This window comes from Salmo trutta, chromosome 36, assembly GCF_901001165.1.
Source record: "Salmo trutta chromosome 36, fSalTru1.1, whole genome shotgun sequence".
Classification (NCBI taxonomy): domain Eukaryota; kingdom Metazoa; phylum Chordata; class Actinopteri; order Salmoniformes; family Salmonidae; genus Salmo; species Salmo trutta.
The window spans coordinates 12,904,340-12,919,751 of record NC_042992.1 but is presented as its reverse complement, the minus strand read 5'-3'; the positions used below and the strand labels follow the sequence as shown (position 1 = coordinate 12,919,751).

Sequence of the window (15,412 nt, the reverse complement as noted above, 5' to 3'; positions counted from 1 at the left end):
TTTCCAACTTCAACTATACATGTCATCTCAAAACCAGCCTCCTGCCTTCCCTCTGGAGACTTCTATTGCAGATCTACACTGATCTCAAAAACTTCTCCAGAATCAGAATGACAAAGTTCTGTCACTGTGCCAGATTTCTAATCCCAGAACAACCATCTTCTGACAGAGTTCTAGTCTATGGTTACTAGTCATGAGCCATAACAGTTACAACTACACTAGTGTTAGGGCATTGCTTTGTAACAAATGCTCAGCCCAGGCAGAGGGGGTGGTAAAATGAAGCATATAAACCTTTATTGAACAGCTTCTTGAAAAAAATATTTACAAAGTGAATATACAGCAAAAGACACTGTTCAAGGGATTCAAGTATGCAACCATAGGGGGGAAAACTAGTTTAATGGGAGGGAGAAGATGGGAAAGGGGGCTAGACAGTGAAACGCCATGCACCACCTTGAAAATACATGTCTGACAAGTGATTATATGGGTGGGGGAGAAATAAATCAAGATTTCATATGATCCACGGTGTTCATTTTCAAACATAACTATATAATCGACTGAGGAACTAGTCCCTGACAGTTTTGGATGAGGAATAGGTCCATGAAAAGAGACAAATCACCCATCCCCTTATTTCCACATCCTACCCATTTTTCCACATAATTCTCAGTCCCTTTCCCAGTAAACAATGTTGTCCTATCACTAAAATATGTACCAAAGCACAGGCTTTCACCCGACTGCTCTGCACTAACACTATGGCTAAACATATTGTAAATGTCAAAAAAGTACAGGGGGCGAGAGAAGCGACATGGAGAACAGTCCTGAGAGGCAGGATCAGGATGGAGGTCGAAGGTCAGGGGCCACCAGCTGGGCAAGGAAGGGGTGCTACTGCGCCTCATCCTCAGGACAGGAGTGCCAGGTCAGCCTCTCCTCGTAGAAGGAGATGACCACCTGAGGGCAGCGGGTGTTGGCCTCCCGGGCCGGGACTAGGTCTGCCTCGTCCGAGTCTTTCCTAAAGAGCCATGGGACAGTGGTTGGTGTTTACTAGTGGCTACTGATAGGAATAATAAGGTTGACCTATTCAGCTAGTAGCACTATTCAGTATAATGAAGTTCAGGTGCACATTATAAAAATAGAATGCCAAGTTCCCCAAAGCAGTCATTTTAGGAGGTGAATATTGTTATAAACAGGGAAGATAAATTACATGAGGAATGGCTTGGGCTGTGCAACACTGAAAAGGGGGTGATATTTAAGAGGAACAGCACAAGCTAGGAGGTTATGTTTTACAAATTTGAGACTCACCACTTCATCAAGAACATAAGTTCTCCACTACTGTCAGTTGCACCGATGATCCTCTCTGGGTCCAGGCTCCTGGCAAAGCCCCGTGGCTTGTCACTCTGAAACACAACAGTACAGAAATAAACCACAGCTTCCATGCAACCCATCAGAAGATACTGATACAATAACCATTGCACACAGACTAGCCTACACAACACCACCCTACAATGATTTTAAACACTCACCACATCCTTCTTCTTCTTGGCTTTGTTTTCCTCTGACTCTGGCTCATCTGTTGAGGACTTCCTCTTGTTGGAGTCAGGCTTTTCTACCACGTTCTTCTGGGCTTCCAGGAAGGCCGAGATCAGCTCAGGACAGTCCAGGTTATCCTCTGGCTCCCAAGTGTTATCCGCTCTGAAAGGAAAGAATAGTCAGTGGATATTTCTACAACAGACCATCAGCATGCTGGTACGAAGAGTAACACATGCTCTAGAAATGCAGCAGACTTAACATTTTTCAAGTGAGCTATAACTAACTAAAATGGCAGTCAAATTCAATTCACAACTCAGATTAAATTAGCTAGGTTCTGCAAGATAAGCATGCCACAGACAAGCACAACCCCATATCAGGGAAGCAGTTCCAGGCCATCAAGGCAGTGGGCCTGGGTCCCCGGAACTGTGCACTCACTCTGTAAATCCTTTCCACTTGAGGAAAAATTCCACCTTCCCATTGACGATGCGCTGGTCCATCACCTTCTCCACAACATACTCCTCCGGCGGCTCTGCCTCCAGCACCTCCTTCTTGCCTTTGCCATTCTGCTTTTTACCCATGTTAGGCTGCGAAACAAGAGGGGAGGAGGTTTTCATCTTTTTAAAGAGACGAATTTGGGTTTTAATAACATGAGACCACCTGACAATGTTTACACAGGTTATTGTTCAGAACAGGGTTTCCCCAAACTCTGTCCTGCACCCCTCCCGTCCCCATGCATGCTTTGTTTTACCCTCTAGCACTACACAGATGATTCAAACAACCAACTCATTCAAGTTTTGATTTTAGTCAGCTGTGTAGTGCTGGGGCAAAAAACAAAATGTGCACTCAGAGGCAACCCCCAGGACTGAGTTTGGGAAACCCTGGTCCAGAATATCAATACAATAATTAAAACACTTGTTTGCTGTACGCCCACAAACTGGCCAGTGAAAACCTCCAAGTTAAAACGGAGGGGGGGGGGGGGGGAGAGAGAGTGTGCTTTAAGACCATGCAGACCACTCCGAGCGGTTGAGTCGGCTGTTTATCCAACTGGATAATACATATACACTACCGTTCAAACATTTGGGGTCACTTAGAAATGTCCCTGTTTTTGAAAAGCACATTTTTTGTCCATTAAAATAACAAATTGATCAGAAATACAATATAGACATTGTTAATGACTATTGTAGCTGGAAACGGCAGATTTTTTTTATGGAATATCTACATAGGTGTACAGAGGCCCATTGTCAGCAACCATCACTCCTGTGTTCCAATGGCACGTTGTGTTAGCTAATCCAAGTTTATCATTTTAAAAGGCTAATTGATCATTAGAAAACCCTTTTGCAATTATGTTAGCGCAGCTGAAAACTGTTGTTCTAATTAAAGAAGCAATAAAACTGGCCTTTGTTTAGACTAGTTGAGTATCTGGAGCCTTAGCATCTATGGGTTCGATTACAGGCTCAAAATGGCCAGAAACAAAGGACTTTCTTCTGAAACTCGTCAGTCTAATCTTGTTCTGAGAAATTAAGGCTATTCCATGCAAGAAATTGAAGATCTCGTACAACGCAGTGTACTACGCCCTTCACAGAACAGTGCAAACTGGCTCTAACCAGAATAGAAAGAGTGGGAGGCCCCTGTGCACAACTGAGCAAGAGGACAAGTACCTTAGTGTCTAGTTTGAGAAACAGACGACTCAAGTCCTCAACTGGCAGCTTTATTAACCTGTTTAGGATAGGGGGCAGTATTTTCACGGCCGGAAAAAAAAAAAAGTACCCGATTTAATCTGGTTATTACTCCTGCCCAGAAACTAGAATATGCATATAATTATTTCATTTGGATAGAAAACACCCTAAAGTTTCTAAAACTGTTTGAATGGTGTCTGTGAGTATAACAGAACTCATATGGCAGGCCAAAACCTGAGAAGATTCCATACAGGAAGTGCCCTCTGACCATTTCTTGGCCTTCTATAACCTCTATCGAAAATAGAGGATCTCTGCTGTAACGTGACATTTTCTAATGCTCCCATAGGCTCTCAGAAGGCGCCAGAACGGGGAACGATGACTCTGCAATCCCTGGGCGAAAAACAGTAGGGCTTTTGGAAAGTGGTTGTTCTGAGAACAATGACACGGGCGCACGCATGTGAAGACTATTTTCAGTGTTTGAACGAACACAAGGTCTCCCGGTCTGAATATTATCGCTATTTTACGAGAAAAATCGCATAAAAATTGGTTTTAAACAGCGTTTGACATGCTTCGAAGTACGGTAATGTAATATTTTGAATTTTTTTGTCACGATACGCGCCGGCGCGTCACCCTTCGGATAGTGTCTTGAACGCAAGAACAAAACGCAGCTATTTGGATATAACTATTGATTATTTGGAACCAAAACAACATTGGGTATTGAAGTAGAAGTCCTGGGAGTGCATTCTGACGAAGAACAGCAAAGGTAATCCAATTTTTCTTATAGTAAATCTGAGTTTGGTGAGTGCTAAACTTGGTGGGTGTCTAAATAGCTAGCCATGACGGCCGGGCTATCTACTCAGAATATTGCAAAATGTGCTTTTGCCGAAAAGCTATTTTAAAATCGGACACCGCGATTGCATAAAGGAGTTCTGTATCAATAATTCTTAAAATAATTGTTAGGTTTTTTTGTGAACGTTTATCGTGAGTAATTTTGTAAATTCACCGGAAGTTTGCGGTGGGTATGCTAGTTCTGAACGTCACATGCTAATGTAAAAAGCTGTTTTTTTATATAAATATCAACTTGATTGAACAAAACAAGCATGTATTGTATAACATAATGTCCTAGGAGTGTCATCTGATGAAGATCAAAGGTTAGTGCTGCATTTAGCTGTGGTTTGGGTTTATGTGACATTATATGCTAGCTTGAAAAATGGGTGTCTGATTATTTTTGGCTGGGTACTCTGACATAATCTAAGGTTTTGCTTTCGTTGTAAAGCCTTTTTGAAATCGGACAGTGTGGTTAGATTAACGAGAGTCTTGTCTTTAAAAATGCTGTAAAATAGTCATATGTTTGAGAAATTGAAGTAATAGCATTTCTAAGGTATTTGAATAACGCGCCACGAGATTCAACTGGCTGTTGAGTAGGTGGGACGCTTGCTAGCCCAGAGAGGTTAAGGAGAAGTGTATCTTTAATTCTATGTAAAACACTTGTATCAACGTTTATGATGAGTATTTCTGTAAATTGATGCGGCTCCCTGCAAAATCACTGGATGTTTTAGAGGCAAACATTACTGAACATAACGAGCCAATGTAAACAGATTTTTGGATACAAATATGAACTTTATCGAACAAAACATACACGTATTGTGTAACATGAAGTTCTATGAGCGCCATCTGATGAAGATCAAAGGTTAGTGATTCATTTTCTGCTTTGTGTGACTCCTCTCTTTGGCTGGAAAATGGCTGTATGTTTTTTTGTGACTAGGCGCTGACCTAACAATCATATGGTATGCTTTCGCCGTAAAGCCTTTTTGAAATCAGACACTGTGGCTGGATTAACAAGTTAAGCTTTTAAAATGGTGTATAATACTTGTATGTTTGAGGAATTTGAATTATGAGATTTGTTGTTTTGAATTTGGCGCCCTGCAATTTCACTGGCTGTTGTTGAGGTGGGACGCTAGTGTCCCAGAGAGGTTAATTGAAATGCATTCCAGGTGAGTACAGCATGAAGCTGGTTGAGAGAATTCCAAGAGTGTGCAAAGCTGCCAAGACCAAAAGGTTGGCTACATAATCTCAACTATATTTATTTGTTTAACACTTTGTTACTACATGATTCCGTATGTGTAATTTCATAGTTGATGTCTTAACTATTATTCTACAATATAGAACATAGTATAAATAAAGAACCCTTGAATGAGTAGGTGCCCAAACCTTTTACTGGTCTATGTATCCCCCCTTCTAAAACCGATGCATAAATTGGAGAAAAACTTCCTCAAACGTTTCAAAAATGCTTGCCATTATCCTCCTGAGAAAGATGGGGTGGCCAATAAGCTGTGTACTTTAATATTTTAAATGACCAGTACAGGTCCACAGGTACTCCCAAACCATTCCAACACAGAAAAGCTGCTTTTTAAAATGGTTACGTAATCACCATCTTTTGGGGGAAAAAAACGATTTCACTCAGTAGCGCAAATAATTATTGGTAATATTTCATAGAAATCTGAAAACACTGGACAGTTACTTTAAAGCTAAAAGTAGTGATACTGTCCCATCGTTGTGTTATTATCCTTACCGAGCTATGAACAAGTCGTTAGTTGCCAAGCAACATTCGATCAGAATGCTCAAAGTGGCGGGAATCACAGAGCTCGTGCGCTTTGCACTTCATCAATATCCTCAGACAATGCTAACAAAATAAATATTAGCTAAACAAAGGGCACACAGGTTGTCAACTTATTCTCGGTAACGTTTGCTAGCTATATTAAATTATAAACGTTTAAAGCGCACAGAATCTAACGTTATGCACGATCCGTTGAGCCCCCCTCCCCCAAAGCCATTTTTATCAGGCCTAGTCTAATGCCTGTATTGTTTTTGCAAGCAAAGTTAAGTAGCTACTCAATTTTATATTTTTGTTTAACGTTCACTAGCATATAAACGTTACTTTCTAAACTATATTGTAGCTATATTGTCTAAACTCTTAATTTTTGCTCATTACGATCTATCCTGATGCCTAGTCACTTTACCGTGCCTTCACACATCTACCTCAAAAACCTCGTACCTCTGCACATCGATCTGGTACCCCTGTATATACAGTAATACATTCTTGTATTTTATTCCTCGTGTTACCGTTCAGATTTTGCATTGTAGGGAAGGGCTCGTAAGCAAGCATTTCACCGTAGTTCTACACCAGCGCATGTGACCAAATTTGATTTGATTTGAAACAACCGGCGGGAGCTTAGCCAACTAGCTAGTGTGCCAACATTAGTTAGCTAAATACACGTTTATCCAGTTATGGTGGTAACTTGCTAGTTAAGTGGAATTTAACTATGTTCGCTAGCAAGCTTCCAGGAGCTTATCAGACGTTAGGTTAACAAAGGCCGGACAAATTGTGATTGCAAGGCCCAAAACCTGCAACCTGAACATAGCTACCCTAAGTTACCTAGTTGATTGGTAAGTGAGAATTAGACTGTCCTTTCCTAAGATGGCAGCTAGCTAACAAGTTACATAAGCTTCCTAGCTAACACAATGGAAATCACTTTGTCAGTGTAGCTAGCTAGCTAAACTGTAGCAAGTTGGCTACTGGTGGCTAGCATGACCGTGCGCTAAAGCAAAAAAATAAAGACGACACATATGCATCACATCAATTATGTGTACAGCCTATACTTTGCATAATCATTTGACGTTGGATCTTGAGGGACTCACCTTGCAAATCACGAAAAAGCTGATGCAGAATGTACGACGGAAAAAGAACAAGCAGCTTCGTTCTTACCCGCGTGCGGTGCAAAATATATGTTGCTGCTGCGCGCGCGCCAAACAATAAACCTCCCTTTTCTACGGGTGCCGCAGGGGTAACTAAACTTCCTTATGTGGTTGTTTAAAAATGAATCCAAACCCCAGAAAGGTTCTTTAAATCCACAGTATGTAAAATGCACCCCCGGAAAACGCAATGAGATACAACGTTTTACCTTTAAATCAAATAATCTAAATCAATCAAATGTTAGTCACACACACACACATGTTTAGCAGATGTTATTGTGTAGCGAAATGCTTGTGTTTCTAGCTCCAACAGTGCAGTAATATCTAAAAAGTAATATCTAACAATTTCACAACAATACAATTTGGTCTGGACCTGGTTTCCCAAAAGCATCTTTAAAAAAACTCCACCCAAAAACTGTCTTTTGGTATTTGTTTCATTACTCCATTGTTGACATAGTCCCAAAATGTTTTACTTGTCAGCAATCAAGTTTTCAAACAACACTACAGTGCATTCGGAAAGTATTCAGACCCCTTTACTTTTTCCACATTTTGTTACAATACATACAGCCTTACTAGTTAAATATATAATATTTTTAAATAATCATTCTAAAATTTTGTAAATTGAGTAAATAAAAATTATATTTACTCATACACACAATACTCCAAAATGACAACGCAAAAACAGTTTTTTATACATTTTAGATGGAAAACATTTACATAATTACTCAGACCCTTTACTCAATACTTTGTTGAAGCTCCTTTTGCAGCGATTACAGCCTTCTTGGGTATGATGCTACAAGCTTGGCACACCTGTATTTGGGGAGTTTCTCCCATTCTTCACTGCAGATCCTCTCAAGCTCTGTCAGGTTGGATGGAGAGGGTCGCTGCACAACTATTTTCAGGTCTCTCCAGAGATGTTAGATAGGGTTCAAGTCCGGGCTCTGGTTGGGCCACTCAAGGACATCCAGAGACTTCCAAATCATGTCCAATCAATTGAGTTTATCACAGTTGGACTCCAATAAAATTGTAGAAATATCTCAAGGATGATCAATGGAAACAGGATGGACCTGAGCTCAATTTCAAGTCTCATAGCAAAGGGTCTGAATACTCATGTACTTATACTTAAGTTATTTGTTTTTACACATTTCTAAAAACCTGTTTTCGCTTTATTATGGGGTGTGTGTAGATTGATGAGTAAAAATAAATAATTAAATCAATTTTAAAATAAGGCTGTAACATAACAAAATGTGGAAAAAGGGAAGGGATCTGAATACTTTCTGATTGAAATGTATATACAAAAGTATGTGGACACCCTTTCAAATTAGTGGATTCGGCTCTTTCAGCCACACCCGTTGCTGACAGGTGTATAAAATCAAGCATACAGCCATGAAATCGCCATAGACAAACATTTGGCAGTAGAATGGCCTTACTGAAGAGCTTAGTGACTTTCAATGTGGCACTGTCATTGGATACCACCTTTCCAACAAGTCAGTTCGTCAAATTTCCAGAGTGGTGCAGCGGTCTAAGGCACTGTGTCTCAGTGCTAGAAGCGTCACTACAGACCCTGGTTCAATTCCAGACTGTATCACAACCAACCGTGATCGGGAGTCCCATAGGGCGGCACACAATCGGCCCAGAGTTCGTCCGGGCTGGGTTTGGCCGGGATAGGCCGTCATTGTAAAAAAAGGATTTGTTCTTAAGTGACTTGCCTAGTTAAAGAAAGGTCAAATTAAAAAAAGTAGGCCACACAAGCTCACAGAATGGGACCATCAAGTGCTGAAGTGCATAGCGTGTAAAAATTGTCTGTCCTCGGTTGCAACACTCACTACCGAGTTCCAAACTGCCGCTGGAAGCAACGTCAGCACAAGAACTGTTCGTTGGAAGCGTCATGAAATGGGTTTCCAGGGCCGAGCAGCCGCACACAAGCCTAAGACCACCAAGCACAATGCCAATCGTCGACTGGAGTGGTGTAAAGCTCACCGCCATTGAATTCTGGAGCAGTGGAAACACATTCTCTGGAGTGATAAATCACTCACCATTTGGCAGTCTGACGGACAAATCTGGGTTTGGCGGATGCCAAGAGAACACTACCTGCCCCAATGGAAGTGCCAACTGTAAAGTTTAGTGGAGGAGGAATAATGGTCTGGGGCTTTTTAGGTTTTACAAGGTTAGGGCTAGGCCCCTTAGTTCCAGTGAAGGGAAATCTTAACGCAACAGCATACAATGACATTCTAGACGATTCTGCTTCCAACTTTGTGGTAAGTCTTGGTAAGGCCCTTTCCTGTTTCAGCATGAAAATGCCCCCATGCACAAAGCGAGGTCTGTACAGAAGTGGTTTGTCGAGATCTGTGTGGAAGAACTTGACTGGCCTGCACAGAGCCCTGACCTCAACCCCATTGAACACCTTTGGGAGGAATTGGAACGCTGACAGTGAGCCAGGCCTAATCACCTAACATCAGTGCCCAACCTCACGAATGCTCATGGCTGAGTGGAATCAATGTTCCAACATCTACTGGAAAGCATTCCCAGAAGAGTGGAGGCTGTTATAGCGGCAAAGGGGTCCCCGTGATTGCCCATGATTTTGGAATGAGACGTTCGCCAAGCAATTGTCCACATACTTTGTCATGTAGAGTTTGTAACTTTCAAAATCATCCCCATATGATGCATTTTCCATCATATGATGCAAAATGTATCATACAGAGATGATTTCTGTATTTTGAAAGTTACATATCTTTTAAACTTGATTGCTGACAAGCAAAACATTTTAGGACTATGTCAGCATTGGAGTAATGAAACAAATACCAAAAGATAGTTTTTGGGAGCAGTTTTCCTTTAAGTTCATTAATAGAACCATGAAACCAGGCCCTGCTCCAGTAGAGTAGCCTGTGTGTATATTGAGAGTGAGTCTTGAGGTGGGCTAAACATGCCGTCAATACGAGACCAAAGACCTAACACAGACAACTTCGTTTTGTTAAACATTTAATTTTTTTTCTTAGGAAAGAACCATATCACCAAGAACATCATTAGTGCTCTTAGAAAAAGGAGATTTAAGTCACATAACTCAGTTTAACATCCTGCCCCGTACAGCTTTAACACAAATCAATCCCAGTCGAGCTAAGCCATGTTTATATATAAAACAATAAAGAAAAAAACAACTTTTTATTTTATGGATTTTTAAAAAACTCATTCAGCCTCATTTACTCGAACACACATGGCAATCAGAAAACACACAAAACTAAAAGTGGCAAAAAATAAAAAATACAATTCGAAAATGAAAAAATCTGTTCAACCTGGGAATCGGATTGGTTTTGTCCAAGGCAAAACTAACTTCTGAGACGTAAAGAAAATCTTCAATATTTATTGAAATAAAGACCACATATGTTTTCACTTGCTTGATGCAGGTACTATATAGCCTACCTTCGACTTTCTTGTATAACTCTGCACAGTATACTTTTTTTCTGGTTTTATCTTTCAGTACACATTTTCTTCAATCTCTGTGAGCATTTCTCAAATAATACACACACATACAACAAGCACACTTTACTTCGGAACACAAAAGTGGGTGAAAGAATTGTTTCAAGAAGTTAAGGAGGGTTAGGTCAGTTGTATCACCAACCTTGACCTACAGTGAAGCATTTGCAGTGACTTGAGTGCACTTGTGTTCCCCAACCACTCATCTCCCCATGGAATAAAAAAAAATGGTCTCTCCCAAAATCAGCCCAAACCATCCATATAAATCCATTGTAGTTGTGAGGTAGAATGAAAACCATCAAACTCAAAGCCCTGTTTCAAAATATCAGAGAGAGGAAGCATACAGTGCTTAAAAAAAATAAAAATTGAATAAAAACGTATAAAAAGTGATCATACATAAAGCAATATCTACATCTATGAATCACTTTTTAAAAAAAAAGTAAAGTCTCAAATGTCATATTTCAAATGACATGTCTAACATGTCGCCAGTTAGATTCAGTTTTGAAAGAATTTCAACTTAAAACTCCAGAACTAGGATGTATGGGGGAACATTGGTCTTTAGAACTTTTCAGAATGTTAGAAATCTTTATCAATAGATGCCAAAAAAACTACTATCAATTTCCAGTTGAGGTTAAAGGCCCAGTGCAGTCAACATTCTGTTTTTCCTGTGTTGTGTATCATATTGTACAACAGCTGATGAAACAACACTATGAAAGTGTGAAAAAATGTGATCATCAGTGTTATTTTCTCATAGATGCTGGTTGAAAATCTACACAGGACCTTCTACATCAGCAGGCTTTGCATGGGTGGTGTTTCAATTTGCCTGTTGATATCACCAGGTGTTAAATTAGTTAATAGACCAACAAATTGAGTTCCAAACCGCTCTGCCAATAACAGCTAGTTTTCAGTGCCCCCCCCAGACCACACCCAGACAGTCCAAGCAAAATTCTTGCCAGCATTTTAATGGAAAACTATTACAGTAAGGTACTTCATTGTCACGCAGAAATGATTTGATATAAAAAGTCTGCATTAAGCCTTTAAGCTATATAATTGAAATTCCCTTTTTAACTAGCCTATAATTTATTTTAGTTGGAAATATTACAATTCTCCTTGTAAGAAATGCTTTAAATGATAAAACCCTTGCATTTATATAGCAAGAAACCATTAGAGTCCAGTGTTTGAGCTACGTTTCTTTTTCCAGAAAAAAAATCTCCATCATTCACACATATTCCGTAATATTTGTATTTACATGCACGTTTTTGGGTTACATTTTTTTCTGCATTTCTGTCCTTTTAGGCTCCCAAGGTCAGAGAGTCCAGACAAGAAGGAAGAGAAAGATCCGGAAACACAGTCACATGACCAGAATCTGGCCCATAAGTTCAGAGAAAACAATAGCACATCCTTAAAACTTCAAGTCCCAGCATCAAGGCTTCTTCTCCTTCTTCCTCTTGTCCGTTTTACCTCCAGCTGTCGTCGAGGCAACACCAGGCCGCCTGATCTGCTGCACCACGACCCTCCCATTGGCCCCACACTGCACGGTGTATCTCTCTGGGGTCAGGGGTCGTCCGGAGTCGTCCCTCAGCCTGGAAAGGACGTCCCTGGAGAGGTGCTCCATGCGCTGGCCTGCAGCTCCCAGAGCCTTGGCCGTGTGCTGCCTCTCCCTGAGCAGCCGGTTCCTCTGGGCCTGCAGCCTCTCCACCTCCTCCTGGAGCCCTGTGATGGCATCCAGCTTGCGCTTGCGGCAGTTCTGTGCCGCCAGCTTGTTCTTCCCTCGCCTCCGGATATCCCTCAGGAGGGTGACCTGGGCTGCAGATAGGCCACGTCCCTCCAGCAGCTCCAGGAATTCCTCCACGGGCATGCTGACGATCTCCGTTGCCGAGAGCGGGACGTGCAACGCCCGGGCGCGGAGTTCGTCGCGGCTAAGCTCTCGATCTTCGTAATCCTCCCTGTCATCGTCTTCATCGCTGAAAGGCTCCTGTTTGATGGTTTTGTGGGGGAATGTGGTGGCTGATGGGTGGGAGAAGGCTGGGGTGGAGTAGCTGTGGTCGTGCCACACACTCTCACTGAGGTCCACAGGTGACCATGTTGTGTCGTAGTCGGCGATGCCCTTGGAGGGGAGGGAGTCTGCCTCGCTGCTGTAGCCCGTAGCTCCGCCCTCATCCTCACAGAACGAACTGGAAGACGCTGACGACACCTCCGACGCACCTGGGAGTCAAATGTACATAGGAATATGTAAGCTACTTTAGAATGGAGATGTAGAATGCTCAACTAGCTATTCAGAAGTGTGCAATGCTTAGAATGCTGCAGATATACAGTACCAGTCAAAAGTTGACATTTTCTACATTGTAGAATAATAGTGAAGACAAACTATGAAATAACACATAAGGAATCATGTAGTAACCAAAATAAGTGTAAAACAAATCAAAATATATATTATATATTCTTCAAAGTAGCTACACTTTGCCTTGATGACAGCTTTACACACTCTTGGCATTCTCTCAACTAGCTCTTCCAACAGTCTTGAAGGAGAACCCACATATGCGGAGCACTTGTTGGCTGCTTTTCCTTTCAAATGGTATCAAGAATATGCATATCCTTGCTTCAGGTCCTGAGCTACAGGCAGTTAGATTTGGGTATGTCATTTTAGGTGAAAATTGAAAAAAAACAAAAAAGGTTTGGATCCTTTTAAACAAATCAAAATATATTTGAGATTCTTAAAAAGTAGCCACCCTTCGCCTTGATAGCAGTTATTCACACTTTTGGCATTCTCTCATCCAGCTCCACCTGGAATGCTTTTCCAATAGTCTCAAAGGAGTTCCCACATATGCTGAGCACTTGTTGGCTGCTTTCCCTTCACTCTGCGGTCCAACTCATCCCAAACCATCTCAATTGGGTTGAGTTAGGGTGATTTTGGAGGCCAGGTCATCTTATGCAGTACTCCAACTCTCCCCTTATTGGTCAAATATCCCATAGACAGCCAGGAGGCATGTTTGGGTCATTGTCCTGTTGAAAAACAAATGATAGTGGGACTAAGCGCAAACCAGATCGGATGACGTCTCACTGTAGAATGCTGTGGTAGCCATGCTAGTTAAGTGTGCCTTGAATTCCAAATTAATCAGCAACAGCACCACCAGCAAAGCACCTCCACACCTCATCCTACATACTGCATGGTGGGAACCACACATGCAAAGATTTTAGTTTAAAATCTTTATTTAACTAGGCAAGTCAGTTAAGAACAAATTCTTATTTACAATGATGGCTTACCCCGGCCAAACCCTAAACCGGATGATGCTGGGCCAAATTGTGTGCTGTCCTATGGGACTCCCAATCACGGCCAGTTGTGATACAGCCTGGAATCGAACCAGGGTCTGTAGTGACACCTCTAGTACTGAGATGCACTGCCTTAGACCGCTGCGCCACTCGGGAGCCAACATCTGTTCAGCTACTCTGCGTCTCACAAAAGACACGGCGGTTGGAACCAAAAATCTCAAATTTGGACTCAGACCAAAGGACAGATTTCCACCTGTCTAAGTGCCCATTGCTCGTGGTTCTTGGCCCAAGCAAGTCTTCTTATTGGTGTCCTTTAGTAGTGGTTTCTTTGCTGCAATTCGACCATGAAGGCCTGATTCACACAGTCTCCTCTGAACAGTTGATGTTGAGATGTTTGTTACTTGAACTCTGAAGCATTTATTTGGGCTGCAATTTCTGAGGCTGGTAAGTCTAATGAACTTATCCTCTGCAGCAGAGGTAACTCTGGGTCTTCATTTCCTGTGGCGGTCCTCATGAGAGCCAGTTTCATCATAGCGCTTGATGGTTTTTGCAACTGCACTTGAAGAAACTTTCATTTCTTGAAATGTTCCAGATTGACTGACCTTCATGTCTTAAATTAACGATGGACTGTCATTTCTCTTTGCTTCTTTGAGCTGTTCTTGCCATAATATTGACTTGGTCTTTTACCAAATAGGGCTATCTTCTGTATACCCCCTCTACCTTGTCACAAAACTGATTGGCTCAATGCATTGAGGAAAGAAATTCCACAAATTAACTTTGAACAAGGCACACCTGTTAATTGAAATGCATTCCAGGTGACTACCTCATGAAGCTGGTTGAGAGAATGCCAAGAGTGCACAAAACTGTCATCAAGGCAAAGGGTGGCTACTTTGAAGAATCTAAAATATATTTTAATTTGTTTAACACTTTTTTGGTTACTACATGATTCCATATGTGTTATTTCACAGTTTTGATTTCTTCACTATTATTCTACAATGTAGAAAATAGTAAAAATAAAGAAAAACCCTGGTATGAGTCCAAACTTTTGACTGGTACTGTATGTGTGTAATCTATAGGCTACGGTTGAGGAGATTCCTTCTCTTGCAAATCAGAGGATCATCATGTCCCCTATCTGAACATTGCACCTTTCTAAAGCAGCCCCATAAGTCTTCCAACTCACCTGGGGAGGTCGGGCCTCGAGAGCTGCTCTCCAGAGAGAGGCCGGAGTCTGAGTCAAGGTCCTCCAGGACCCGAGGGTCGATGCCCTGTAGATTCCCTAGGAGCTGGGCATCCATATTGTCCAGGCAGCCCTCCAGCCCCAGTAGGTTGATCTGGTCAAACACTGCCTCGTCCAGACAGCCACCTAGTGCACCATGGGACAACATTCCGTTACTCATTCCGTTGACCACCGTGGTAAACGGTAGTGCAGCCAGCCCCGTGGTCGTCCCTGGTGACGAGTCAGAGGAGTTTGTGGATTCTAGTTGGAAAAGGGGCCCTCTTGGTTGCCGGGCGACCAGGGTCCTGACTCCACCCCTTGGTGGGATCATATCGTAGGTGGAACCTGTTACCATGGCGTCACGGAGACTGACGTCCTGGCTGATGGCGCTGGAGATGTCGGCGTTGAGGTCAGACAGCTGCTGAGGAACCAGCGGGTCTAAATCCTGGATAACACAAAACACACATATTATAAAAAGCGCAGACATACACACACCCTGACGGGC

At 42.0% G+C, this 15,412-nt stretch overlaps 2 protein-coding genes across 3 annotated transcripts in view; both read right to left on the bottom strand.

Annotated features, from left to right (window-relative positions):
- Window positions 1–264: 264 nt before the first annotated feature.
- LOC115175427 (chromobox protein homolog 3) lies at window positions 265–7,049 on the bottom strand. Of its 2 annotated transcripts, none has more exons than XM_029734658.1 (5): window positions 6,897–7,049; window positions 1,957–2,105; window positions 1,515–1,683; window positions 1,294–1,388; window positions 265–1,003 (listed from the first exon to the last, which is right to left on the bottom strand). In XM_029734658.1, the coding sequence occupies exons 2-5, from the start codon at window positions 2,097–2,099 to the stop codon at window positions 877–879; spliced, it is 534 nt and encodes a 177-aa protein (XP_029590518.1). In that variant the 5' UTR covers window positions 2,100–2,105; window positions 6,897–7,049; the 3' UTR covers window positions 265–876. The 2 variants fall into 2 exon arrangements, with proteins under 2 accessions (XP_029590518.1, XP_029590517.1); XM_029734657.1 differs by having other exon boundaries at window positions 1,957–2,135; window positions 6,897–7,009.
- A 2,866-nt stretch (window positions 7,050–9,915) lies between these two features.
- LOC115175426 (endoplasmic reticulum membrane sensor NFE2L1) overlaps window positions 9,916–15,412 on the bottom strand; it is a 35,769-nt gene continuing 30,272 nt past the window's right edge. The window contains exons 4-5 of the mRNA XM_029734656.1: window positions 14,872–15,352; window positions 9,916–12,626 (exon numbers count right to left, since the gene is read on the bottom strand). Of these exons, the coding sequence (XP_029590516.1) occupies window positions 11,845–12,626; window positions 14,872–15,352 (1,263 nt within the window). The 3' untranslated portion in view covers window positions 9,916–11,844. The remainder of the gene's footprint in view (window positions 12,627–14,871; window positions 15,353–15,412) is intronic.